The 27,061-nt window shown below is 40.6% G+C and overlaps 1 protein-coding gene across 1 annotated transcript; it reads right to left on the reverse strand.

The window, feature by feature from the left end:
• Positions 1–118: 118 nt before the first annotated feature.
• dpys (dihydropyrimidinase) lies at positions 119–27,061 on the reverse strand (the record flags this gene model as incomplete). The annotated part of the gene is made up of 9 exons (XM_080427103.1): positions 119–178; positions 1,008–1,215; positions 12,696–12,838; positions 14,744–14,885; positions 16,379–16,535; positions 17,811–18,000; positions 22,249–22,428; positions 25,902–26,060; positions 26,810–27,061. The coding sequence occupies 9 exons, from the start codon at positions 27,059–27,061 to the stop codon at positions 119–121; spliced, it is 1,491 nt and encodes a 496-aa protein (XP_080283229.1).

Raw genomic sequence — 27,061 nt, forward strand, 5'->3', positions numbered from 1 at the left:
CAGAATGATGAATCATACTAAAGGCTGGAATGGAATACAGTACAGATGTAATTTCATATCGACACACTGCAGACATGCAGCTGGGATGTAATACTGTTAGTAGTCCAGTACCATTCATTCATAAAGATATGACTTTTCCTTCATAGGGCTTTCTGTCCACAGCTGTAGGTTGCCCCACCTGTAAACCAAACACAAAGAATTAAGGATGTTTCTAAAGTAAATGTGGCATCATTTACAGTATGTCAACGTTTTGATTCCCCTCAAGACACATTCACTTCTAATGTCTAATCCCTGAATCACAATCAGTAAAGTAAAAAGTAATCCACCGGCTTTCTTTCACATGTTGTCCTACTGTATATTATCGTCTCTGTCCAAAACTGTTACTTTTCAGGATTCAAATTCAAACTACTTCCTACTTTTGTGTGATGCTGTAGTACGATCAAGTAGGGCGATAATTTACGAAAAGTTAGAATATGGAGGTAAGAGGTTTCTGCCCGACAGCAACGATATCATACTGTAGCATTTCCTGCCAAATAAAACATCTTGGCTCTCATTAGAGCAGTGTTTCCCAAACGTTCAGCTCGAGCCTCAAAAGAGAAATTTGGTGTCTCCCTGGGATCCACAAAAATACATTTTGAATTAACCACTTAACCCCCGATTTAATAGTGAAAATACACTACAAGCTTGTTCGAGCACGAGCTTGTAGATTTGCTTTTTCTTACGTATTTTTTAGGGAGGGTTTTCTTTACTTTCAAAAATTTTGAAAAAATCTTTACATTTTTCTCTTTTAAAGTTTAATTATGAAAATTGTAATTATTATTTTTCTTATTATTTTATTATCATTAAACATTTTTTTAAATATTTTGGGACCCATAAAAATTGGTCCGCAACCCAAAAATGGGTCCTGACCGACGGTTTGGGAGCCACTGCATTAGAGGGTTGGCATGACAATGACTAAAACATAGATTATGAGCAGGATATTGAACCGATACATTAGGAAGACAGACCTGATCTCGCTGCTTGATTCTTTTGTACACAAACTGGGAGAAGGGCTGTCGGTGGATGAACCTGCCGTGGCCTGGTGTTGTCTTCAGCTGACCATTCTCATACACCACGCTCCCCCTGGAGATGGTGACCACAGTGACACCATGACACTCCATGCCCTCAAAGATGTTGTAGTCCACGGCCTGGTGGTGGGTCTGGGCTGAGATCTTCCTGCACACACACACACACACACACACACACACACACACACACACACACACACACACACACACACACACACACACACACACACACACACACACACACACACACACACACACACACACACACACACACACACACACACACACACACACACACACACGCACACACGTTCATGAGTCTGAATTCAGGCAACATTGGCATGTACTGTATTTTACATGAGAAGCTTAATACAATAAATGTATGTATGTCTATAGGTGTCACGGAAAGGTGGCGTTTTTGGACCCAAATGCAGAAACGCAGGACTCAAAGACAAACGCAGGACTCAGACAAATTCAGGAAACCAAGGAGGACAACATACTACAAATACAACACAAGCTCACAAGAACACTATGACAAGCACACTGGACTACAAGCTAAAACACTAAACATCCCTCTAACATAACAGAACTAACAAGCAACACGGCAGGATCAAGGGGGAAAACACACGGGGCAAAGTCACCTCAGGGCACACCGGACAGGAAAGGGCCTAAATGACATAGGAAGGGCACACCGGACAGGAAAGGGCCTAAATGACACAGGAAGGGCACACAGGACAGGAAAGGGCCTAAATGACACAGGAAGGGCACACCGGACAGGAAAGGGCCTAAATGACATAGGAAGGGCACACCGGACAGGAAAGGGCCTAAATGATATAGGAAGGGCACACCGGACAGGAAAGGGCCTAAATGACATAGGAAGGGCACACCGGACAGGAAAGGGCCTAAATGACATAGGAAGGGCACACAGGACAGGAAAGGGCCTAAATGACATAGGAAGGGCATACAGGACAGGGAAAGAGGCCAAGATCCTGACAATAGGACTTTTGCAAAAGAGAATCAGAGGTAGAAGAAGATACTCAGATTGTTTTTGGGCGGTGAAACCGCCCCTATATGTGAGGTTTGGATATTTGCACACCAAATCCTGCACTGTGATTGGCCACAAATGTACCCCCCTAACCCTGCACCGTGATTGGCCAATCACAGTCTATTCAGGACTGTGATTGGCTAGGGAAACATGACACATGTGCATAGCCCTATATAAGAAACCATAACTTTAAAAAAAAATGTTTTTTTAAAGTTATGGTTTCTTCCATCACTTCTTCCATCACTTCTTCCATCACTGTGATGACCACTGTGACCACACCGCCCACTTCACACTGGGTGTGATTTTTTATTAAATGTACCACAATACCACAATATAGAAACACTCTGTTACAAGTAAAAGGCCTGTATTCAACATTTTACTTGAGTAAAAGTTCATAAGTCTTGCCATCAAACTATACTTAAAGGGTTAGTTCAGATTTTTGTCACATGGTACTAATGTTTGTGTCTAGAATCACTGCGCCGCGGCAGCCTACTCACGCACAAAATATATGACACAAAAAATAGCACCATGTGACAGAGGGGTCGAAATTGAACGAAACCTGCTCTATATGGTAGAAATAGGTCAACAATACAAATGACGCTATTTTTTTATTAATTTATTTTTAATGAGCGGCCCCCACCAAATCTACCGGAATTACTTCATATTTATCAGAACCGGACCATAACTCTGACCACGGGACTCAGGCAATCAATTAATACCTTTGCAACCACTACATTAATGGTAAGTATTTCCTACAGAAAATACTCGAAAAATCTGAACTAACCCTTTAAAGTACCAAAGTAAAATAACTCACTTTTTTCTATTTCTGAATAGCCAAAGTATAAAATGTTGTGTATTAATAATTTAAATCTACAAAGGAACGATTCTAGTTATTAAAGCTGTCAAATAAATGTAATGTAAAGTACAATATGTGATTCTGAGTTGTAGTGGAGTAGAATATATAATAATATATACTAAAGTAAAGTTTAAGTACCGTAAAATTGTACTTAAGTACAGTACTTTCCACCACTGCTCATGGGCTCTAGTCTAAAAAGCTTGCAAAACACATGTGCTTCTGTCAGTTGGCACTTATTATATATTTTTACTGTGGTTTATTGCATTATTGTTGTGGCATCTATCTTAGAAATGCTGCATAAGCACAATAAAACAATATCACTACTCAATCTAATAAAGCACAGCCGTATGAGACTGGACTGTGCTGCTGAATATAAATTAGTTTGAATGAAAAGATGACAGTTTTTCCAGGAAAGATGTTTGAAAAATATCTGTTTTTAAGTGATAGATTAATAGTCTTAGACTCAAAGAGTAACTTGTAATAGTACACTATAAAACATATGTCATATATAAAGAAAAATACAATTTTACAAAAGAATGTCATACTATTCTGATAAACCAAATGTCATGCTAAAAATCTTTTTTTTTCTAAAGTTACATTTCCTCAAAGTAATGTCATATACGACATAGAGTTCAAGTTGTGTCTATGTCTGTGTCTGGTGTGCAGATATGCTCATACAGTGCCCTACGATGCCCATATATAGGCATTTATGGAGTTCCGGTTGTCTAGAACCACTGATCCGTCCGATATGAACTTATAATGGCCATGACCATATATGGGCATGCCCATAGTGTGGGCATGACCATTAGTGGATATTTTTGGCCTTAGGGTGGTAATAGAAGAAAGGGTGGTAATAGAAGAAAGGGCAATAACAGAAGAAAGGGTGGTAATAGAAGAAAGGGTGGTAATAGAAGAAAGGCAATGGTGTCATTTTCTGGGCGGTGTAGCCGCCCCTATAAGTGGGGTTGGGACACCTCATTAGTACACATTTGCTGTACTGTGTGATTGGCTCATTAGTACACCCCTAGCTGTACTGTGATTGGCTGACTCTATTGGCTGACTCTATTCAGCACTGTGATTGGCTAGCGAGACACATGATGACACACTGGGTGTGATTTTTGCCAGACCCAAGGGGTCGGCCTACATGAGGCTTTGTCCCCTTTCGTCCATACATGGGCGAAAAAGACCGGCTGTATAAAAGGGACCCTTTCTTCTCCATACATGGGCATAAAAGGGACACAGGCTGACACGTCATACGAAGTCCTTATAAAGTACTAGGAATTTATTCTGGGTCTGGCAGAACCAGGTCTCCTGGTCTTGTTTACTTCTTGGAATAGGCTGCAATTTGAGAAAGTCAAGCAAAAAGAACACATGCAAAAAGCATGTGTCCCAATACAGTTTGGAGTATCTAATGGAATAGGGCATGTCTCAAAGTGAGGTCCAGGGACCCTCAGGGTCCTTACAGGTCTGTAACTCTGAGAGTGCACAAATGGAACCAATTATGGGTCCAAATTTGGTTCCATTTGTACACTCTCTTACTGCGGATCCTTGAAATTAAATAGTTTGAGAATGACTGGAATAGGTACATGCAATATATTACTAAGTGATACTGCACCACCCTGCACCCTTCATAAAACAACATGGGTCCATTTATATAGAGCCTTCATCCAAAGTGCTTTACATTCACACAGCGACAGCAGAGGAAACCATGCACGGCACCAATCTACTCATGGGGAGCAGTTAGGGGTTCAGTGTCTTGCTCAAGGACACTTCAACAGTAACACAGGGATCGAACCTGTGGCCGCTATATACCTCCTGAGCCACTGTCGCTCCTATGTTGTAAGAGATTCACAGGGATTTCTCTTTTACATGCATGGAGCTCTTGTGTGCGTACTACCTACTGGTGGAGAGATAGAGACGTGTGTGTGTGTGTGTGTGTGTGTGTGTGTGTGTGTGTGTGTGTGTGTGTGTGTGTGTGTGTGTGTGTGTGTGTGTGTGTGTGTGTGTGTGTGTGTGTGTGTGTGTGTGTGTGTGTGTGTGTGTGTGTGTGTGTGTGTGTGTGTGTGTGACTGTGTGTGTGTGTGTGTGTGTGTGTGTGTGTGTGTGTGTGTGTGTGTGTGTGTGTGTGTGTGTGTGTGTGTGTGTGTGTGTGTGTGTGTGTGTGTGAGAGAGAGAGAGAGAAGGGGAGCACAGAGTTAATTAAGTGGACTGCGAGGCTGCAGATGGATGTTATTGTTTCTGTTTGTCCCAAATACATATTTTATCATCTTGTCATGCATGGAGTATAAACTACAATGTAAGTCGACATTTAGCTCAGGCTGTGAGCATGGGATATAGTGGGAGAGAAAGAGAGAGAGAGAGTTTCTGTCTGTGCGTGTGTATGCAGCGAGGCTGCCGAATTGAACAAAATAAATGCTTCATAAGAGCAATGCTGGCATAACTGAAAAATATATGTTTTCACATGTATTTAGTATCCATCTGCATTGCGAGTTGCAAGTAGTAGTAGTAACTTCTTTCAGTATGTTGTGTCCATAGAGAGTGGGTGAGAGAGAGTGAGAGAGAGAAAGAGAGAGAGAGAGAGCGAGAGAGTGACAGTGACAGTGAGAGAGACAGAGAGAGAGACAGAGAGAGAGACAGAGAGAGAGACAGAGAGAGAGAAAGAGAGAGAGAGAGAGAGAGAGCGAGAGAGTGACAGTGAGAGAGACAGAGAGAGAGAGAGAGAGAGAGGGACAGAGACAGAGAGAAAGACACACACCACACACACACACACACAGACAGACAGACAGACAGACAGACAGACAGACAGACAGACAGACAGACAGACAGACAGACAGACAGACAGACAGACAGACAGACAGACAGACAGACAGACAGACAGACAGACAGACAGACAGACAGACAGACAGACAGACAGACAGAGAGCTGCAACCGGAGCACAGAGTTTAATTAGCTGGTCTGCAAGGCTGCAGATGTCGGGGATGTCATCCGCTAAGGCCTATAGTCTCTCACACTTCATGTAGTATGCCTGTTACATTCATCTGCTGTAGGAACTGGGCTGGGCGATATGACTTCAAATCAATATCATGAGTATTTCAAACTTTTGCCTCGATTACAATTAATGAACAATCGCTATGTTCACAATTGTTGTGTTATTATATATTTTATTATATAAAAATTGTTGTGTTGTTGTATTGGTAATATGTTGTACTCCACCATTGTACAAAGACGTATAATACAGGGTTAAGTAGTTTATCTGACTAATCAATTTAGTAAGAAAAGTCACATGATGGTACTTAACCATTACGTTAATTGCAGTGTTATGGTATTCTAGTGGAAAAGGCACTTAAAAGACTTCCTGGGTTTGTACTTTGAGGGCAACCACCTTTCATGGACTAAGGGAGGAACTTCTCACCTTTCCTATAATGTCCTATCCTTGGTTGGATTCCTCTGTGCAGGTCATATCTCCTCTATCCTTTGCTCTCCTCTTTCTCTACTGGCCTACAACGACAAAATAAATGCCCAAAGTTATGTAAAAATTAATTAAATAGAAGTCGTTACAATATGGTGTAAAAGAAACTGTCAAAAACGCTGTCAAAACAATAGGTTATACCATACAAAGAGAGTATGACTTAACCACATGAACCCTAGCCTCCTGAAAACAGGCAAACATTCAGCAAAAATAACAGATCTTACAGAACTTCCTTTGTAAATGTACCTGGGCCTACTCTACAGTATATATATATTATATTTATTAATATCCAACTACATACCTACAGTACACATACATTTCCTTTCTGGTTATGCTTGTTTTATGTCATGCTTTGAATTTAATTAGTTTTAGGCCTTAATTATTACGATTTAGATACTACTGACTGACAATAATCAATAATCATTCCTTCGCTATTTTGTTTTTCTTATGCTTGCAAATGGACAAAAAATCTTTATGTATATCTACATGCCTATATGCACGTATTGATCCTCTTTACTGTTGATACTGTTGTACATACATAACAATTATGTTGAGTTGTGGGCTTGTATATCGGCAATTTTCAGTGAACAGGTTTTGTGTAAAATAGGAGGGGACTACGTATAGACGCCAGGGGGACCGGGGTCGACAACAACGTATATAGGGTTTAAGTGGTTAACAAAACATAAACAAACATTAAACAAACAAACAAAAAGATATAAAGCAAACAGCTGTACTACCGTGTCGCCTAAATATGAAACTAACGGCAGAGGTTTGTGACATTCTGCAGTTATGTAATCAGGGTTTTATGGCCCCAGGCCCCAGATGCTGTGTGATGCAATCGTTAGGTCAATTAATTATGCTCTTTCACAAATGAATTCACAGCCTCAACAATCAAACATGAAGCGCTCCCGGGCTTGCAAAAAACAAACGTTAGAATGTCAGCAAACATGCATGTACTGTAGTGCAGTAGGCCTACATGCAGGCAGACAGTACACATGCATGTCTTCGTGTCGGGAGGAAACATCATATGTACAAAATTCTTCCTTTTTTAAATTTTATTTTAAAACATTTTAAAATTGTTGTGACACGTTGTGAGCTTGTAGATATGCTTTTTTCAGTGCTTTTGCGCCACACTCTTGTATGAGCAAAGTATATGGCATTAATTTTAAATATGGAAGGTTTCTGCCCGACCGACAGTGCTCTTGTGTTTATGCAGGCACGCACGCACGCGCCCCACACACACACACACATGTACACACACACACACACACACACACACACACACACACACACACACACACACACACACACACACACACACACACACACACACACACACACACACACACACACCCCCCCCCCCCCCACACACACACACACACACACACACACACACACACACACACACACACACACACACACACACACACACACACACACACACACACACACACACACACACACACACACACACACACACACACACACACACACACACACACACACACACACTAGACTAGAGTGTGCCTTGATTTTGACACTAAGGGTAAACGGCCTGAGAGTTAAACAATCCATGGTGTACAAAGTATTCAACAACAGTACTGGACAAAGTATTCAACCACAGTACTGGACAAAGTATTCAACCACAGTACTGGACAAAGTATTCAACCACAGTACTGGACAAAGTATTCAACAACAGTACTGGACAAAGTATTCAACCACAGTACTGGACAAAGTATTCAACCACAGTACTGGACAAAGTATTCAACCACAGTACTTGAGTCAAAGTATAGATACTCCTGGTCAAATATTACTCAACTACAAGTGAAAGTTTGTATCCAAAAAAAAAGTGTCAAATTTGTACTTGAGTTCAAATACTTTGCTTTTTAAAAAAGTATTGAAAAGTACAAATTACAAACGTGCATTTTCCTTTTAATATCAACGCATTGCTGTATTAAAATTTTGATATTCTCCAGAAATTTTCCAAAAAGAAAATAGCAGAACTTGCAGAAGTTCAGTCCTTTATAGGTGTAGTTAGGAATTATGCCATCAGTGACTCTGATGTTATCACTGTAACTCACCTGAGTGTCAGCCCCGCCCAGAAAAACTGCTCTCAACTGTTTACGGGTACTCTTTAAGTACAGTACTCAAGTAAATGTACTGCCTGCCACCAAGGGTAAAAGGTCTGAGAGTTGAAACAATATCATATCCTTTTAGCCTCCTTCTATCCACAGCTGTAGTAATTCAGTAGGTTCTCAGCACAAGCTTTCTTTAGTTTTACCACGGAATTAATCTAAAGCCAATTACACCACTTCACCCCCGTAGTTCACGTCAAGCGTTACTGATGTGCATGAAGGACTTAACCCACATTCTACACAGGAGAGAGAACAGTGCATGTGGTTATTATGTAAGCCTGGCTGCTATAGAATGCAAACTCCCTTATTAGGACTGATGTGCGGACAGACATGCACCACTGTGTAGCAGCAATGCATCTCGTGTGTGTGTGTGTGTGTGTGTGTGTGTGTGTGTGTGTGTGTGTGTGTGTGTGTGTGTGTGTGTGTGTGTGTGTGGTGTGTGTGTGTGTGTGTGTGTGTGTGTGTGTGTGTGTGTGTGTGTGTGTGTGTGTGTGTGTGTGTGTGTGTGTGTGTGTGTGTGTGTGTGTGTGTGTGTGTTATACAGTAGATAGATAGAATGACAGACAGACAGACAGACAGACAGACAGACAGACAGACAGACAGACAGACAGACAGACAGACAGACAGACAGACAGACAGACAGACAGACAGACAGACAGACAGACAGACAGGGGGACAGACAGACAGACAGACAGACAGACAGACAGACAGACAGACAGACAGACAGACAGACAGACAGACAGACAGACAGACAGACAGACAGACAGACAGACGGGACAGAGAGAGGGGACAGACAGATAGGGGGACAGACAGACAGACAGGGGGACAGACAGATAGGGGGACAGACAGACAGACAGGGGGACAGACAGATAGGGGGACAGACAGACAGACAGGGGGACAGACAGATAGGGGGACAGACAGATAGGGGGACAGACAGACAGACAGGGGGACAGACAGACAGACAGGGGGACAGACAGATAGGGGGACAGACAGACAGACAGGGGGACAGACAGATAGGGGGACAGACAGACAGAGAAGGGGACAAAGACAGAGAGATGTGCAGAGAAAGGGATAGACAGAGAAAAAGAGAGAGAGAGACAGACACACACACACACACACGTGCGCACGCGTGAGCACGCACGCATGCAGGCAGACCGACAGACAATTCAGTTGTCATAGCAGCAGTGCAGTAAGGAAGAAACAAAGACACGAATAGTGTGTAGAGCATTGGTTCTCAAAGTGGGGTCCGTGAACCCCCAGGGGTCCTTGGGGGGTGGATCCAGGGGGTCCCCAACAAAAGTAGTTAACCTGATATGATAAATGATAATCATTTAACCACTTTATCCATTCATATGTTGGCTATTTAAAAAAAAGCTCACAGCGCGTCACTTCGTGTGGCGCTGCAAGCTTGTACTGTACATCTGCTTTTTTTTTTTTAAATATCGAAAATGGTTGGAAGATTTTGAATAATTTCGATTTTTTTTTTACACAAAATCTTCTCTTCTGGGGGTCCCTGGCACAAAACTTTTTCAGATGGAGGTCCGCTGCCAAATACATATCATTTTGGGGGTCCTTGACCCCCAGTTTGAGAACCACTGCACTAGACACTATCTGTGTTTCATGTGATGTCAGTAACATTAGCATGGCTGATTGTGAGTAATCTCAAGACAGATTCAGCAAACAGCAGAATTTGTCGGCACCACTGCCCTGAACATGTAGTGTTGTTGTTAGTAGGAATGAACACAGAAGCACCCGAGAGGAAGTGGACTAAGAAAGGGGAGGAGCCAAACCGAGTTCCTGTTTATTACACAAAAAAGGTGGTGGTGCCCCCAGAGGCAAAAACTAGGGACATTTTTTCCCCCCTTTTTTTTTACCGAATGGATTCCCAGATTGGCTTGTGAGTAACGTTGCTCATGTACAGTATGTACCTCAGCTTAGGGTGGGATTCTATAATGACACTGTGATCGCAGGCTATTGTACAAGGTGTGTATTGCTCGTATACCGTTTGCTTACATAGTTGTAGTTGCTCTGGCAGTGGTGGAACAAGTAATTTTTCTTTTTACTTAAGTAAAAGTATTGATACTGCAATGTAGAAATACTCTGTTACAAGTAAAAGCCCAGAATTCAAAATTTACTTGAGTAAGAGTACAAAAGTATTGGTATAAAAATGTTCGTACACGTATAGTACCAAAAGTAAAAGTACTCATTATGCAAAATGTAAAAAAATGTCATTTCAAGTTTTCAAATGTATACAAATCCCAGCAAGCACAATGACGTCATGATGACGTTATGATGACGCCCGGTCATCACCCCGGTGACGTTCAGGACTAGGCCAGATCACAGCCCATATGGGGATGATCTTTACGTCATTTACAGGACGTCATCACCGGGACATCATATGGACATTTGGACAGCAATTTTGGGTGATGAGAAATGTGTTCAGATGACGTCCTGGAAGTGACGTTTTTGTGGTCAGGATTAATTTTGGTTGAAATCAGGTGATATTCTGGGCCAGATCTGACTTGTCTTGGTTTGACTTGATCTAGCCCCAATCGAGATGTCACTGATTGGTCCGGGTCCTGACTGTGCTTGCTGGGATCTTTTGAAAATAGCATATCTGCGACGTATTGGTGAGCTTGTAGATCGGCTATTTTCAAATGGCCAAAATATATATATATACAAGGCTATAGTGGTTAATGCATGTTTTGTAATAATAATCTAAATCTACAAAGTAACAAGTAACTAAAGTTTCCAAATAAATCTAGTAGCATAATAGTACATAATTTGGATCCGAGATGTAGTGGAGTAGAAGTAAAAGTATTGGAAATACTTAAAGTACAAATACCTCAAAATCGTACTTAAGTACAGTACTTTCCACCACTGTGCTCTGGGAGGGATAATGTTATTGACACTGGGACTGTGTGTATTTTTTCGTCCTGCATAGTGCAGGCTATTTGTATTATGGTGTATATACGGTTGTATGCTTTATGTACATCGTTGATGGTTCTTTTTTTGTGATATTTTCTTCCTATGACTGGACCTCACAGTATTTACTCTAACACAGGATCAATAAAGGTCTATTACATTCTATTACATTATATTCTATTGTAAATGTTTCCTTCCTTGAAGACAGGCTTTCATGGTCGCTCAGTGTGTCAACAGCACCATCTGCAGGTGAGTATGCTGATAGCAGCATTATAAGTGACAGGGCTACGATTGCCATTTAACCACATGAACCCTAACGTCACTATTCTGGGCCGTGGTGGAAGAATTACTCCGACTTCAGCAATACCACAATGTAGAAATATTCAGTTACAAGTAAAAGTCCCATTTCAAAATATTACTTGAGCAAAAGTACAACATTATTGGCATCAAAAATGTATTTAAAAGTACCAAAAGTATTCAAAAATTTTCTAAATGAAGAACTGGGGATCCTTGAAATTAAAAGGGTTGAGAACCACTGAACCAACTGGAATACAGAACTGGAGTCCCAATCTACACTCTCAGTGTTAATATAACTCCATTTGGTTCCATCCGTACACTCTCAGAGTTACAAACCCAAAAGGGTCCCTTTCAACCCCTGGTCGGCCCCGGACCCAACGTTAAAAGACGGTGCTGTACAGCAGTGGTTCCCAAAATGGGGGTCGGGACCCCAGGGGGGTCCCCAAATTATTAGCTTAATGTGCAACATTGTTTTCTCACTCAACAGTAAACAAACCAACATACAGTATAAGTGTATACAGGGTATCTGCACACGTCTAAAGTGAAAATGTAATGGCTTTGAAGATCTTTTGAATACCAAATTGGCCAAATTGTCAATTATTACGTAAGAAAGGGGCAAACATTGTGAAAATAGCGGATCTACAAGCTCACATAGTTTGTAGTTTGGCTATATGTAGTTTGGGCTATTTTCACAATATTTATCTGTGGAACCGAGTCAAACTAAATGTAATGCCTACAATTCCAAGTGCTTGTCAGGGTGGGGGTCCCCAGTTCAAATTGTATTATTTTGTGGGGTCGCGGCCTGAAAAGTTTGGTAACCATTGCTGTACAGTACACATAAAACTCTATTTCAGAGGGTATCTGTGAGTTTTTGCTGAAGTGACCTGAGCCCTATACTGACCTTGTCGACTTGGGGTCCCATATAACCACATCAGCATCGGAGCCCTTGGCGATGCGTCCCTTCTGGGGGTAAAAGTTGAAGATTTTCGCCGCGTTGCTGCTGGTGACGGTTACAAATCGATTCTCATCCATTTTGCCACTGTGCTGAGGAGAGGAGAAACGTTCACAAAAAAAACATCAAACTTTCCCTGTAGGTGCCACGGTGAGTGAGTGACAATGCAATACACACTCTAACCGAAAGGTCAGTAACTCCACTGTGATTGCAAGCGAATCAAGTTTCTGCCCACAACGTCGAAAATATCGTCTCCGCCGGGTGGAAACCTCATATGTCCAAAACTGTTACTTTTCTGGATTCAAATTCAAAAATAGCAAAAGTAGCAGATCTACAAGCTTGTGGATCTGCTACTTTTTGCTATGCTTTTGTGTGACGCTGTAGTATGATCAAGTAGGGCGTTAATTTACGCAAAAAACACAAGTTAAAATATGGAAATGAGAGGTTTCTGCCCGACACCAACGATCTGCTATTTGTAAGCACTGGCGCACAGTGGTGGAAAGTAACTAAGTACATTTACTTAAGTACTGCACTTAGGTGGGACTCTCTTAAAAGGTCCCCAAAACTCACCGTGTAACCAAGGGAGATCGAGCCTTCTCCGTTCAAGTTCCTAAATGCTGGAATGTCCTACTCGAGTCTATTCGGCAAGCTGATACTATCCTTTAAATCACTTCAGAAAAGCCTTCTTCTAAAGCACCCGTCCATGTTATATAACCTTCCTTTTCCTTTTTTTATATAGCCTAATAGTAATAGCCCTCTTTTCATGTCGAGCTCATTTTCTATTAGCATCCTTTTATATTGTGATTTGTATTTCTTGCTTTTTTTGCCATTATTGTATTATTCTTTCTGTGCAGCACTTTGTGACTTCTGTTTAGAAAAGTAAGAAATAAATAAAGTTTTTACTTGAGTACTGTATGTCCATTTTTCTATATGTTCTGCTCCACTACAGCTCAGAGGCAAATATTGTACTTTTTACACGACTACAATTATTGGAAAACTTTAGCTACAAGTTACTTTGTAGATTTTGGTTATTATTACAAAACAATTTTATACTTCGGCTTGTCAAAAATAGCCGATCTACAAGCTCACGTTGTATCGCAAAATGTGTTACTTTTACTTTGGCACTTTAAGTATATTTTGTAGCAAATACTCATGAACACAGACCTTTTACTTACCATTTTATATGCTGGTATTAGTACTTTTACTTAAGTAAAAAATAATGTTTTTGAGTACTTCTTCCACTACTGCTAGCACAGTACTGTAAGTCCTTGTAGTGGCCTTGGGGTCACATGCTTAAATAAGCTCCTCACAGGGGGAAAGATGGGTGTGACTCAAACTTTCCTCTCCTCAGTTTTCCCCCATTTTCTGCCCCAATTTAGTTGTTTCCAATTCCCAATGTCCCTTGCAGTCCCTGCAGTACGTGCTCACACAGTGTTCTAAGTCCATGCAGTTAAAATGCCTCCCTAACAATCTTAGCTCTCAATGTAGTGGCCAAAAAAATCTATAAAAGTGGCACTGAAATATGAGAAAGTTACAGAAAAATGTGGTTTGCTAAAGTATTCAAACTTTCCTCGCTTTGTCTCACTGGTTAAAAGCTAGTTCAGCAATGCCACGCGTTGTGAGCTTGTAGATCAGCTATTTTCAAAGCATTTTCATACTTTTGGAAACCTGTAAAATGGGACATTCAGCATAATGAAGTATATTTTTAGTATATATTTTAGTGCAAATACTTTTGTACTTTTACTCAAGTCAATTTTGAATTCCTGACTTTTACTTGTAAGAGAGTATTTCTACATTGCAGTATTGATACTTTTACTCAAGTAAAACATGCGAGTACTTTTTCCACCACTGGTTAATAACCACCAGAGTAAAATAAATATGTACAGAAACAGTTAAAGTTGAACCTTGAACCTTAACCACCAGAGTAAAACAAACATGTACGGTAACAGTTAATAACCACCAGTATAAAAATATAGAAGCACAGTAACAGGACATACCACTCCCTTCTCCCAGATGACGGACATCCTGTCCTCCACGCCATTCACTCCGTTAGGGATCTTGGTGAAGTCATCCTTGCCCAGGGCCTTCTGGCACACTGAGAAGGTGCAGTTGTCTGTGCCCGTTACACTGAGGTCATCACTGGCAAAGATACATGGAGAAATGAAAGAATTAGATTGTGTGTCCAAAGCTTTTTTCTCTGAATTTAGTACAAAGGACCCCAATGGAAACAAGCCATAGGCTTTCTTGGGTTTAAAATCCTCTTAGCAGACCTTGTATTGAACTGTATTTTCCTGTGCTTTTTGAGTGGTGCCAACCACTCCTACGCTTGACTTTGTCCTGGTGTCCGTCTGTGTGTCCGTGTGTCCGTGTGTCCGTATGAGCACGGCCTCTCTGTATGTTTGAGCACAGCCTCAACAGCTGCGGCTGATTGCAACACAAAGATGCAACCATACAGGTACAGGTACAGTACAGTACAGACCGTACAGTACAGTACAGTACAGACCGTACAGTACAGTATAGTACGTACAGTACAGTACAGTACAGTACAGTACAGTACAGTACAGTACAGTACAGTACAGTACAGTACGTACAGTACAGTACAGTACAGGTACTGGTAGAGGTACAGTACAGTACAGTACAGACCGCACAGTACAGTACAGTACAGTACAGTACAGTACAGACCGTACAGTACAGTACAGTACAGTACAGTACAGTACAATACAGTACAGTACAGTACAGTACAGACCGTACAGTACAGTACAGTACGTACAGTACAGTACAGTACAGTACAGTACAGTACAGTACAGTACAGTACAGTACAGACCGTACAGTACAGTACAGTACAGTACAGTACAGTACGTACAGTACAGGTAGAGGTACAGTACAGTACAGTACAGGTACAGGTACAGTACAGTACAGTACAGTACAGTACACACACACACACACCACTTTTGAGTAAAAATACTATTACTTAAAATGAGTAAAAATACTTAAAATGAGTAAAAATACTTAAAATAAGTAAAAATACTTAAATATTAGTAAAGATACTTTAAAGTTCCTAAACTGAGTAAAAATACTTTAAATGAGTAAAAATACTTAAAATGCGTAAAAATACTTAAAAGATGTTAAAATGAGTAAAAACACGTACAAATCTGTACAAACATTTTAAAGTACTTAAAATGAGTAAAAATACATTGAAGTCATCAAAGTCTGTAAAAAGTAACTAATGCAATGACCTCATGAAAGGCACCACTCTCTTCACACTGGGTGTGATTTTTTTTTTGCAAACTGCTAATAAAGTATTCAATCAATCAATCCTGTATGTCTATCTGTATGTACAGATCTATGTATCTAGTATTTATATACTTTATCCGTTTATATGTTGGGTATTCAAAAATAGCAGATGTACAAGCTCACAGTGCGTAACTTTTTTCACTATTTTTGAAAATATTTGAAAAATGTTTTTTTTTTTTGTTTGGAAAAGTTTGGATACATAAATCTTCTCTTCTGCGTGGTCCCTGCCACAAAACCTTTTCAGTTGGGGGTCCGTGGCCAAATACATCAATTTGGGGGTCCTTGACATGAAAAACTTTGAGAAACACTGACTTTAGAGTACTTCTAGCTCCACATACTTGGCCAGAAGGTCCATGAGGTACCCAGGGGTGCTGGGGTCAGGTCTCAGGGGAGGACCCATGACAAAGCTGGCAGCGTGGGCCCAGTCCTTGTTCCAGTAGTGGGTTCCATCTGTACCCAGACCTGCTGCGATGGGCTCTCCAAACACCACACGTCCTGGAGAGAGAGAAAACACACATCCATACTTGGAATAACCCTTTAAGACCGGGAATGCGTCCATGTCATTTTAGATTTCTTTTGCTATTCAAAAATAGCAGATCTACAAGCTCATTGCGCGGCACCGAGTGCCGCGCAATGAGCTCGTAGATCTGCTATTTTAGAAAAATGTGTGCAAATCTTTGAATATATATTTTTTAAAGCCAACATTTGTAACTCAAATCTTTGCTTCTGGGGGTCCCTGGAACAAAACATTTTGAGATGGGGGTCCGCGGCCAAATTACATACACACACACACACACACACACACACACACACACACACACACACACACACACACACACACACACACACACACACACACACACACACACACACACACACACACGCGCGCAGAAGCAGGCAGTGGCGGACTTGAGTAAAAGTTGCAATACCACGGTGTAAAAATACGTTGTTATTAGTAAATGTGCTGCATTAAAAATCTTATACAAACAAATATACTTAAATGTTACTGAACTACAATTATTGTTCATTAACCACTCTTAGTCTTAAGCCCTCATTTATACTTACACTGTTCAAAAATTGCTTGTAGATTGCATACCTACTTGTAGATTGCTTAATTAATAATTGTCTTAGTTATAAATTCTGCAAAGTAACTAGTAAGAAAAGCTGTCAAATAATTCTAGGGGAGTAAAAAGTGCACTATTTCCCTCTGAGATGGAGTCGATAAAGTATCAAGAAATGGAAATGTACTTGCAGTAGTTACTTTCCACCGCTGCACACATGTACAAAGAAGCAGGCATATCGTTACTGTCGGGCAGAAACCTCTTATCTCCATATTTCAACTTTTTGTGTTTTTTCGTAAATTGACGCCCTGCTTGATCATACTACAGCGTCAGACAAAAGCATCAAAAGTAGCAGATCTACAAGCTCGAAACGCGGCGCGACGCGTTTCGAGCTTGTAGATCTGCTGCTTTTGATGCTTTTGAATTTGAAATCTTGAAAAGTAACAGTTTTGGACATATGAGGTTTCCACCCGACAGAGACGATATATATTATATACTACAGTACAGACAATACACACAAGATCCATCCTTTCCTCTTCCTCCCAGCAGGGAGGCAGGTGTGTGTGTGTGTGTGTGTGTGTGTGTGTGTGTGTGTGTGCGTGCGTGCGTGCGTGCGTGCGTGCGTGCGTGCGTGCGTGCGTGCGTGCGTGCGTGCGTGCGTGCGTGCGTGCCTGTGTGCGTGCGTGCGTGTGTGTTTGCCATAGCTCACCCTCTCTGCGTGCGTTGGCCACCACCTTGGCAGCGGACTTGCTCATGACGTGGACCACATACAGGGGACAGTTGACGGCGTGGGCGATGGTGACGGCTCTCTGGGTGGCCTCGGCCTCCACCTCCTCGGGACGACACAGCTCGTGGCCCTCCGGCCCCGTGATGCCCAGCGACAGCATCTTCTTGGCCCCCTGTGGTGGTCGGCACAGCAGCGGAGAGTCAGGAAAAAAAAGGTATAAGGAGCAGGACATCTAAAAACATTAAGTTATTTTGTGCCTGAGTGGGGGAAAACAAACTGCCAGTGCTTAGTGCAGTAGTGGTTCTTAAACTTTTTCATGTCAACGACCCCCAAATTGATATTTTTTTGGCCAAGGACCCCCTTTTTAAATGTTTTTGTGCCAGGGACCCAACACGAGAGCAGATCTGTGTTAAAAATGTTTAACATTATTCCACGTTTTTCCAAGATTTATCAAAAATATTTCAAAAATAGCCGGTCGTGTTGTGAGCTTGTATGTAGGCTATATGGTTAAAGTAATAAAACTGATGCTACAATTTTGATGCTACATTAACTCATTTTGCCGAGGACCCCCAGGAACGCCCTCAAGGACCTCTGGGGGTCCCCCTGGACCCCACTTTGAGAACCACCGACCAGTGGTGTTGTGGTCGCTACACGGGATACCACGGCGTTCCACTGGTCATTTTTCACACCCTAGATTCACGAGCCAAGTAGGCTACCCAAATGGCTACTTTGCATTTAACAGGTTTCCCGGTGGTGGTGAGCGTGCGCGCGCGTGCATGTAACGTCATTAAAATACTGTTCCCCTGGGGGGGAAAAAAAAACACCATTACACCACTGCCACTGACTTAGTGAACTACCATCTCTTGTCCTTGGAGTTCACACATTGCTGCCTGCCACCATTATATCTTGCATTTACCACCCTCTAGTGGTGATTTGCTGCCTTGACTATTGAGATACACAGATAAACAGGGAAAGGCTGGAAATAGAAATGAGAACTGGCTTATTGGTTTTTGATGACTTATGCTGATATTATATTGCAAATTGGACATTCTTTAGTTATAAGACAATACTTCAGGTATGTTCATGTTGATACAGATAAGGACCTATTCCATCATGGGTTATTCTCAAATACGCTTTACTAGAATACTTTTCATTTTATTGCATTAAAACATGGTAGCTAATAAACACGTATAGGTGGCATGTTAGTGTTATAATATAATGACAGGACAACCCAGTGAACCAACAGAAGAGGTTTGTTTTTGGCTTTGTTCTGCCTGGCTGACAAAAGGAAACGCTGAGGTGAACTGAGGATAACAGTCATGCTCAGTTCATGTAGTTATCTGATAACTGCACATTCCTGAATGTGTAATTCAATAGCTTTGTCATCATACTGTCTTTAGTATAAATGTTAACAAAGGAGGATTCTCTGTATTCTGACCTCTGTGTGAGGCAGTGGTTCTCAAAGTAGAGTCCGGGTACCCCCAGGGGTCCTTGAGACGGTTCCAGGGGGGTCCCCAGCTAAATTAGTGTAATGTAGCATTGTGATCAGTTAAACCACTTAAAACCTATTTTATAATTCGGCAATTCAAAATTAACCCATCTACAAGCTCACAACGCGTCGCGATGTGAAGCGCGGTGAGCTTGTAGATCTGCTATAAAAAAAATCTAATAAAAAAAAGGCAACATTTAGAAACTTTTCTAGAAATGTGTTAACACAGATCTTGTCTTCAGGGGGTCCCTGGCATAATAATGTTTTCAGATGGGGGTCCGTGGCCAAAATGCATAATGGATTTGTGGGTCCTTGACTGAATGTTTGAGAACCACTGCTATAAGGGGAGGGTAATTTAATACATTGTGTGAACCAGGAACATTGGTTCTCAAAGTCCAGGGGGTCCTTGGCGGGGTACCAGGGGGTCCACAGCAAAAATGTGTTAATATAGCGTCACAGTTTAACCGCTTTATCCATATTTCATGCTTTGGCTATTCAAAAATAGCAGATATACAAGCTCACGGCACGTCACTTTGAATAATGTCAAAATGTATGTAAAATGTAACAATATTCTCAATGGGGGTCCATGGCCAAATACAAGTTAATTTGGGGGTCCTTGATATTAAGTGTGAGAAGCACTGACTTAACCACTTAAACCCCAGCACAGGTATTGTGGGGAAAGCTTTCGCTGAAAATAGCAGATCGTCAAGCTCACAACGCGTTGCGTCGCGAGCTTGACGATAGGCTATTTTCAGCGAAAGTTTTCCCCACAATAACAGAAAACAGAAAAGACACTAGTATTGATCCCTGAGTGACTCCGGTTAACCAATATGGGGTTTAAGTGGTTACCAAACCCAGATTCTCACACCCTGCTCCAGTGCAGAGGATGCACACACAGACTGAGCAATGACAAAGAGTAAAATCAGGTTCAAACATTCACCAGAGATCCAACGCTGGTATGTTTACACATAGAGCACACTGCTAATGTGGCCCTGGTTTACTTTGCCTGCTCATGACACCATCCTTCATCAAACAGCGTCAGATCTGTCTCTTTGATATTAGACAGTTAGATGTTTTTTTATTGATCTGATGAACTGATAATGACATTTTCTCGCCCACATTCCAGCGTTCAAATGTAAGATATTTACCAACAATTATGTGTCTTATCTTACTGCTTTAACCAAATATAATTGAAAAGGGAAAGTAATCTTCCTAGACGAATCAACACCATGCAGTTGCTACCCTGCTATGCCATTAATTTCACTCCCTGACACCGATATGCTTATTTAGCAAGAAAAACGTTGCAGAATAAAAGGATGTTAAATGTTTTCAACTAATACAGTTATTACCCTACTGTAAATCATGATGCATGCGTAAAAAAAAATCCCCCAAATAATCCTCTTTATCAACTACTTAACTTAATTAATACTGTATAACAGTACTTGGCCTATTACTACATAACTTAAAGGGATATTTCACTTTCAAAACAACTTCGGGTCATTTTATTGTCTACTCAGGCTTTTGTGAGCTCCCCAGACCGTTTTTAAGTTGCTTGATTCAGTATTTAGATATTTGATATTCATTTTGTCAGACACGCCCCCTTCCTACACAAACCCATTATAACTTCAAACTCCATTTTTAACATGTTAGATTCATCAAAAACACCCGTCCTTGCTTCTGGTGACTCACCCTGCCCTCCTAATACGCGAGGGGGCCGTGTTTTTTCGATTACTTTTTTCATTTATTATTATTATTATTTTTCTATTGTATTGATTTCTTTTCATTTTCTAAAAAAAATATAAAAAATAAATGAAAAAAGTAATAAAAAAAACACGGCCCCCTCGCGTCTTAGGAGGGCAGGGTGAGTCACCAGAACCAAGAACGGGTGTTTTTGATGAATCTAACATGTTAAAAATGGAGTTTGAAGTTATAATGGGTTTGTGTAGGAAGGGGGCGTGTCTGACAAAATGAATATCAAATATCTAAATACTGAATTAAGCAACTTAAAAACCGTCTGGGGGGCTCACAAAAGCCTGAGTAGACAATAAAATGTTGTTTTGAAAGTGAAATATCCCTTTAATTACTGCTACAATGTAAATACTGCTACTTTGTAACCCCATGTACATACCGGTTACTTATATTCTGCTTTTTAATAATATAATGTACATATCGTTTCACTGTCTTACAATAATATGTTTAAAATAACGTTTTTTTGACACCCGACAGTGACGATAATAATGTACATTATCATGTAAATACCTATTACCATGCATGCTGCCTCTTTATACGGTGGCTGCTTCATACCATTGTCATTGTCATGAATATCTGGTATATGTGACTGCATGTCATATCTCCATTCCTTTTCCCTTCCCTGAAAACTACAAAAAATAAGTTCCCCCAGCTGACTCTGATTCTGATAACACATTCTCAATAATATGGGGAATTAATAGGCACCAATAGTTCTATGATATTGTTGTTGTCGGGGGGAAACCTCTTATCTCCATATTTTAACTTTTGTGTTTTTTCGTAAATTAATGCCCTACTTGATCATACTACAGTGTCACACAAAAGCATCAAAAGTAGCAGATCTACAAGCTCGAAACGCAACGTGATTGAGCTTGTCGATCTGCTACTTTTTGAATTTTAATCCTGAAAAGTAACAGTTTTGGACATATGAGGTTTCCACCCAACAGAGACGCTATACAACTCCTGGTGCCATTCATTTATGAAAAGTCCAGGGTCTATACTTGTTACCCTCCTTTTTATCTCATCACCAATCTAAAATCTCTAGCACTATCTGCAAGCTCGACCTTATAGATCTGCTATCTTTGCCAAATGTTCGCCTATAATGCCGTACTCAGAATCTGGATGCTAGTGTTCAATGTGGTGAACCAACATTTTGATCATCAGTATTTTTTGCTTTGTACAAACCTCTGCAATAAGGTCTCCGTTCTCAGCATGCACCTGAGCTATGGCTCCAATGCGCTGACACTGGGAGAACGCAGCATACAGCTCATGGTCCTGTAGCATAAACACTTCCTTATAGGCCATAAACATCTTGAAGGAGTTGACACCTTTCTCTCTGGCCAATGTCTCCATCTCCTCCTTAACCTATATAGGAAGAAGAGTGAACATAATTCACAATAAAGGTCAGTCTGAGAAGGAGTGTTGCATGGGGAAAGGTATTTTTAATGAACATTAATTTTGTAGTCAGACACAGAGAAAGAGAACATTTTGTTTATCGTTGCTGTCGTAAAGAATCTCCATATTTCAACTTTTTTAGGTCAACAGTTTTTTCCCCCCGTAAATGAACAAATTACTTTGTCGTACATGTCTGTCAGAACTTCGGTACTGTATACCAGGGGATTTCAACTGATTGTGAACCAGGGACCACCACCCTGACTAAAAATCAACCTCGGGACCACTGTTGTGTTGGCTGGGGATATGTGGGCTAAGATTAGTTAAAGGTGGGTTGGGGTGGCCCTTGAAGATTGCTTAAAATATGCTAGTGGTCCAGAGCTCAAAAAAGGTTGAGAACCAACCACTGATCTATTCCTGTTACTTTACCCCAACCTTCCATACTAAACTCCTGTTAACTGATACTATACTGATTTGTAACATTTATGAGTGAGCAAACACATGCTTGACCTCAGACTTCCCAGTAACTGACTTCATTGACTCGTCATCTTAGGTTACCAGGTCATTTAGTGCACTGCTTCTCAGTGGTCCATGGACCACTAATGGTCCATGGCATGATGACAGGAGGTCCATGTCTGTCTTGTCTTGGCTATAGTGGTGGTCAGGGACAAAGTCTCATGTCATTTTCTGTCTCCAACCTTGCCCTGTACATAATACTGTTATATAATACTAATATTCTTCAGGTATGCCATTGTGGCAATACCACTCTCACAGCCTACTCATAGCCTACATCGTTACAAAAGGTAAATTCATTTAGCTTTTACTGTCTGAAAACTCATCCAGAACTTCACAAGGGACTGCGTTTCATACATGTCTCTTGAAAGAGTCTGTGGACAATGAGCTGATCCTCTTCTGTAAGCTTGAAGTACTTTTGGAATTGAATTGAATTCCACTGTACTCATATCACACAAATACCAAATTACTAAGTTTCTCTAAAATAAAATAAAAATAAAAGGACGAACAGAAACATTATCTTCACTTTATACATTACTGAATGGATGACCAGGGACCACATGAAATACCTTCACGGACCAGTGGTGTAAAGTAACTAAGTACATTTACTCAAGTACTGTACTTAAGTAAAAAAAAAATTAAGATATTTTTACTTTACAGGAGTATTTCGAATTTTCAGTACTTCTACTCCACTACATCTCAGGGGCAAATATTATACTTTTACTCCACAACAATTATTTTACAACTTTAGCTACTAGCTACTTTATACATGTTGATTATTATTACAAAACGTACATTAACCACTTCAGCTCTGTATACATTTCGGCCATTTGAGAATGGCCGATCTACAAGCTCACAATGCGTCGCAATGTGAAGCATTGTGAGCTTGTAGATCTGCTATTTTCAAAGGATTTGTATACATTTTATTTATTTGAAAACTTGTGAAATGGGACATTCTGCATAATGAGTACTTTCTACTTTTGGTACATTTTGATACCAATACTTTTGTACTTTTACTCAAGTAAATTTTGAATTCCAGACTTTTACTTGTAACAGAGTATTTCTACATTGCAGTATTGATACTTTTACTTAAGTAAAACATTTGAGTACTTTTTCCACCACTGTCACGGACCACCAGTGGTCCACGGACCTCCAGTTGAAAACCTCTGCTCTATACGGATGTGTTATTTCAACAGTGTTATGCCAAGACCCATGCGTCATACGCTGAAGTGGCAAACTGGCAATAAGTTGACCAATTTGCCGAGTTATTTAAGCGCACCAGCACAGTCTCTGCTCTTCCTCCTGCTGCCAGTATCCCTGGATTTTTGGTATGCGCCTGTTTGCTCCCAGCGCCACCCCAGCACCACCAGTGGGGGCTCCGCTAATAGTTCTGTTCCCCCCATGGGGCAATATTGTACATCTCCCTTAATGGTTAATGATGATGGTTGTCTAATTGTGCTGAGCAGGGAGAAAAATGTGGCAGAGCCTGAAGGCCAAGATAAAATATTATATTCACACTTGTATTTACATTCTATAAATAAAATATTGGTTTCAATCTATTCGTGAGTTATCTGACTGAACTGCTATTTTAGCACATTTTTGGTGTTGAATGTGAAAGTGGGGAAAGGTATAATATTCACGGTAACCAATGAAAATGATTAACAAGAGCTTGTGACTATATAATAATTACATTGGACCCATTGGAACACAACTTATGTTTTGTTGAACAGTAACAGTACATAGCCTACAGAACATAAGAGCTTTCTGCACAACAGCGACAATACTGTATGTATGTTATATATCATATTAACCCATTAACGCATCTGTGTCATTTTAAGATGTCTTTGGCCCGCGCTATGAGCTTGTAAATCTGCTATTTAAAAAAAAAAAGGAAAATTGTGGAAATCTTTGAATATATATTTTCTAAAGCAAACATTTGTAAAATATGTTGTTCCAGGGACCCCCAGAAGCAAAGATTTGAGTTACAAATGTTCACTTAAAATATATATATATATATTCAAAGATTTGCACACATTTTCATGATTTAAAAAACATTTTGCAGATCTACAAGCTCATACAGTGCAGGGCACTCAGTGCAAGTTTTCAAATGTATACAAATCTTTTGAAAATAGCAGATCTACAAGCTCACAATGTGAGCTTGTAGATCGGCTATTTTCAAATGGCCGATATAGGGCTGAAGCGGTTACTGTATGTTTTGTAATAATAATCAAAATCTAACTAAGTAACTAGTAACTAAAGTTTTCAAATAATTGTAGTGGAGTAAAAGTGCAATATTTCGCCTCTGAGATGTAGTGGAGTGGAAGTAAAAGTATTGGGAATTGGAAATACTTGAGTAAAGTACAAATACCTCAAAATTGTACTTAAAGGTAGGGTAAGTGATTTGCAATTATTCAAACAATTGCAAAATGGGTCTATGTTCTGATAGTGCTCGTTACTATAGAGTGTCCTGTCCATATAAGGAGTCTTCATGTCTCTCCAGCTCTTTATAAAACAGAAAATGCATTTTCGTTTCAGTTTCAGTTTCATTTCCAATTTTATCCAATCAGGATAGAGAACTCAATCAGGATAAAGATTAAACAAGTGAAATTGGAAGTGATGACACTAAGAAATGAGCAGGCAAAATTAGAACTGGAACACTTTAAAAATAAAGCTTAAAGATTGGTACTTTCTCCTGATTGGCTGAGATTTTGACACCTACCAGAAAATATATTTTCTGTTTATTAAAGAGCTGGAGAGACGGGGAGACTCCTGTTACTGAACAAACACTCCATAGCAATGATTACTATCAGAATATAGTGCTTTAAAAAAATACTTTTGGTCTTAACCCAAAAACATCACTTACCCTACCTTTAAGTACAGTACTTGAGTACATGTACTTAGTTAATTTCCACAACTGCTCCACTCCCCTGTACCTTGTCACTCCACCAGGTGACAGCCACATGGAGGCTGTAGTCACAGCACACTTTGGGGTCAGCTGTGCTCCGCCAGCGGTCGTAGGCCTCCAGGAGAGAGGTGCCTCTTTGGGGGATGACAAAGTCCAGAATCATAGTGGTACCCCCTGCCAGAGCAGCCTAAACACACACACACACAGAGAGAGAGAGAGAGAGAGAGAGAGAGAGAGAGAGAGAGAGAGAGAGGGAGAGAGAGAGAGAGAGAGAGAGAGAGAGAGAGAGAGAAGAGAGAGAAGAGAGAGAAGAGAGAGAGAGAGAGAGAGAGAGAGAGAGAGAGAGAGAGAGAGAGAGAGAGAGAGAGAGAGAGAGAGAGAGAGAGAGAGAGAGAGAGAGAGAGAGAACAGTACAGAGTGTCAAGAGATGTACAAGATAGGAAGAGCTATTGATCATGAGCCATGAGGGGCAGAGCAGGGAATGCTTGATTTGCAAACAGTCGAGATTAGAAAATGTAACCCATTCAATCTTTGGCTATTCAAAAATAGCAGATATACAAGCACATTTTTTTAAGTCGAACATTTGTAACTCAAATATTTGCTTCTGGGGGGGGGGGGTCCCTGGAACAAAATATTTTACAAATGTTCGCTTTAAAAATATATATATTTAAAGATGTGCACACATTTTCACGATTTTTCTAAAATCGCAGATCTGCAAGCTTGGTGCCACGCTATTAGCTTGTATATCTGCTATGTTTTAATAGGCAAAGAAATCTTAAAATGACAGAGATGCATTCCCGGATTGAATGGGTTAATATGTAATCATAAATAAAAATGTACCGGTGCCTACAATTCTGTTACAAAAGGGTACCCTGGACTGATTACATCCTATTGAAACCCCCCTAGAATACATGTGTTTCTCCTTCATTTTGTTACCTTAGTACCGATATGGAAGTCATCCACCGCTTTAGTTCCCATGAAGGCCAGCTCCATGTGGGTATGGGTATCGATGCCGCCGGGCATCACCAGTTTATCTGTAGCATCGATAACCCTCGCTCCCGTCGGGATTTGAAGATTTAATCCAACTTCGAGAATCTTCCCATCTTCGATGTAGACGTCGCTGATTACGGAGCAGTCCTCGTTCACGACTCTTCCACCCTTTATCAGGATCCTGCCTTGACCTGCCAT

The sequence above is a fragment of the Gymnoscopelus braueri genome, assembly GCF_963280865.1.
Source record: "Gymnoscopelus braueri genome assembly, chromosome: 4".
In the NCBI taxonomy this organism is placed as follows: domain Eukaryota; kingdom Metazoa; phylum Chordata; class Actinopteri; order Myctophiformes; family Myctophidae; genus Gymnoscopelus; species Gymnoscopelus braueri.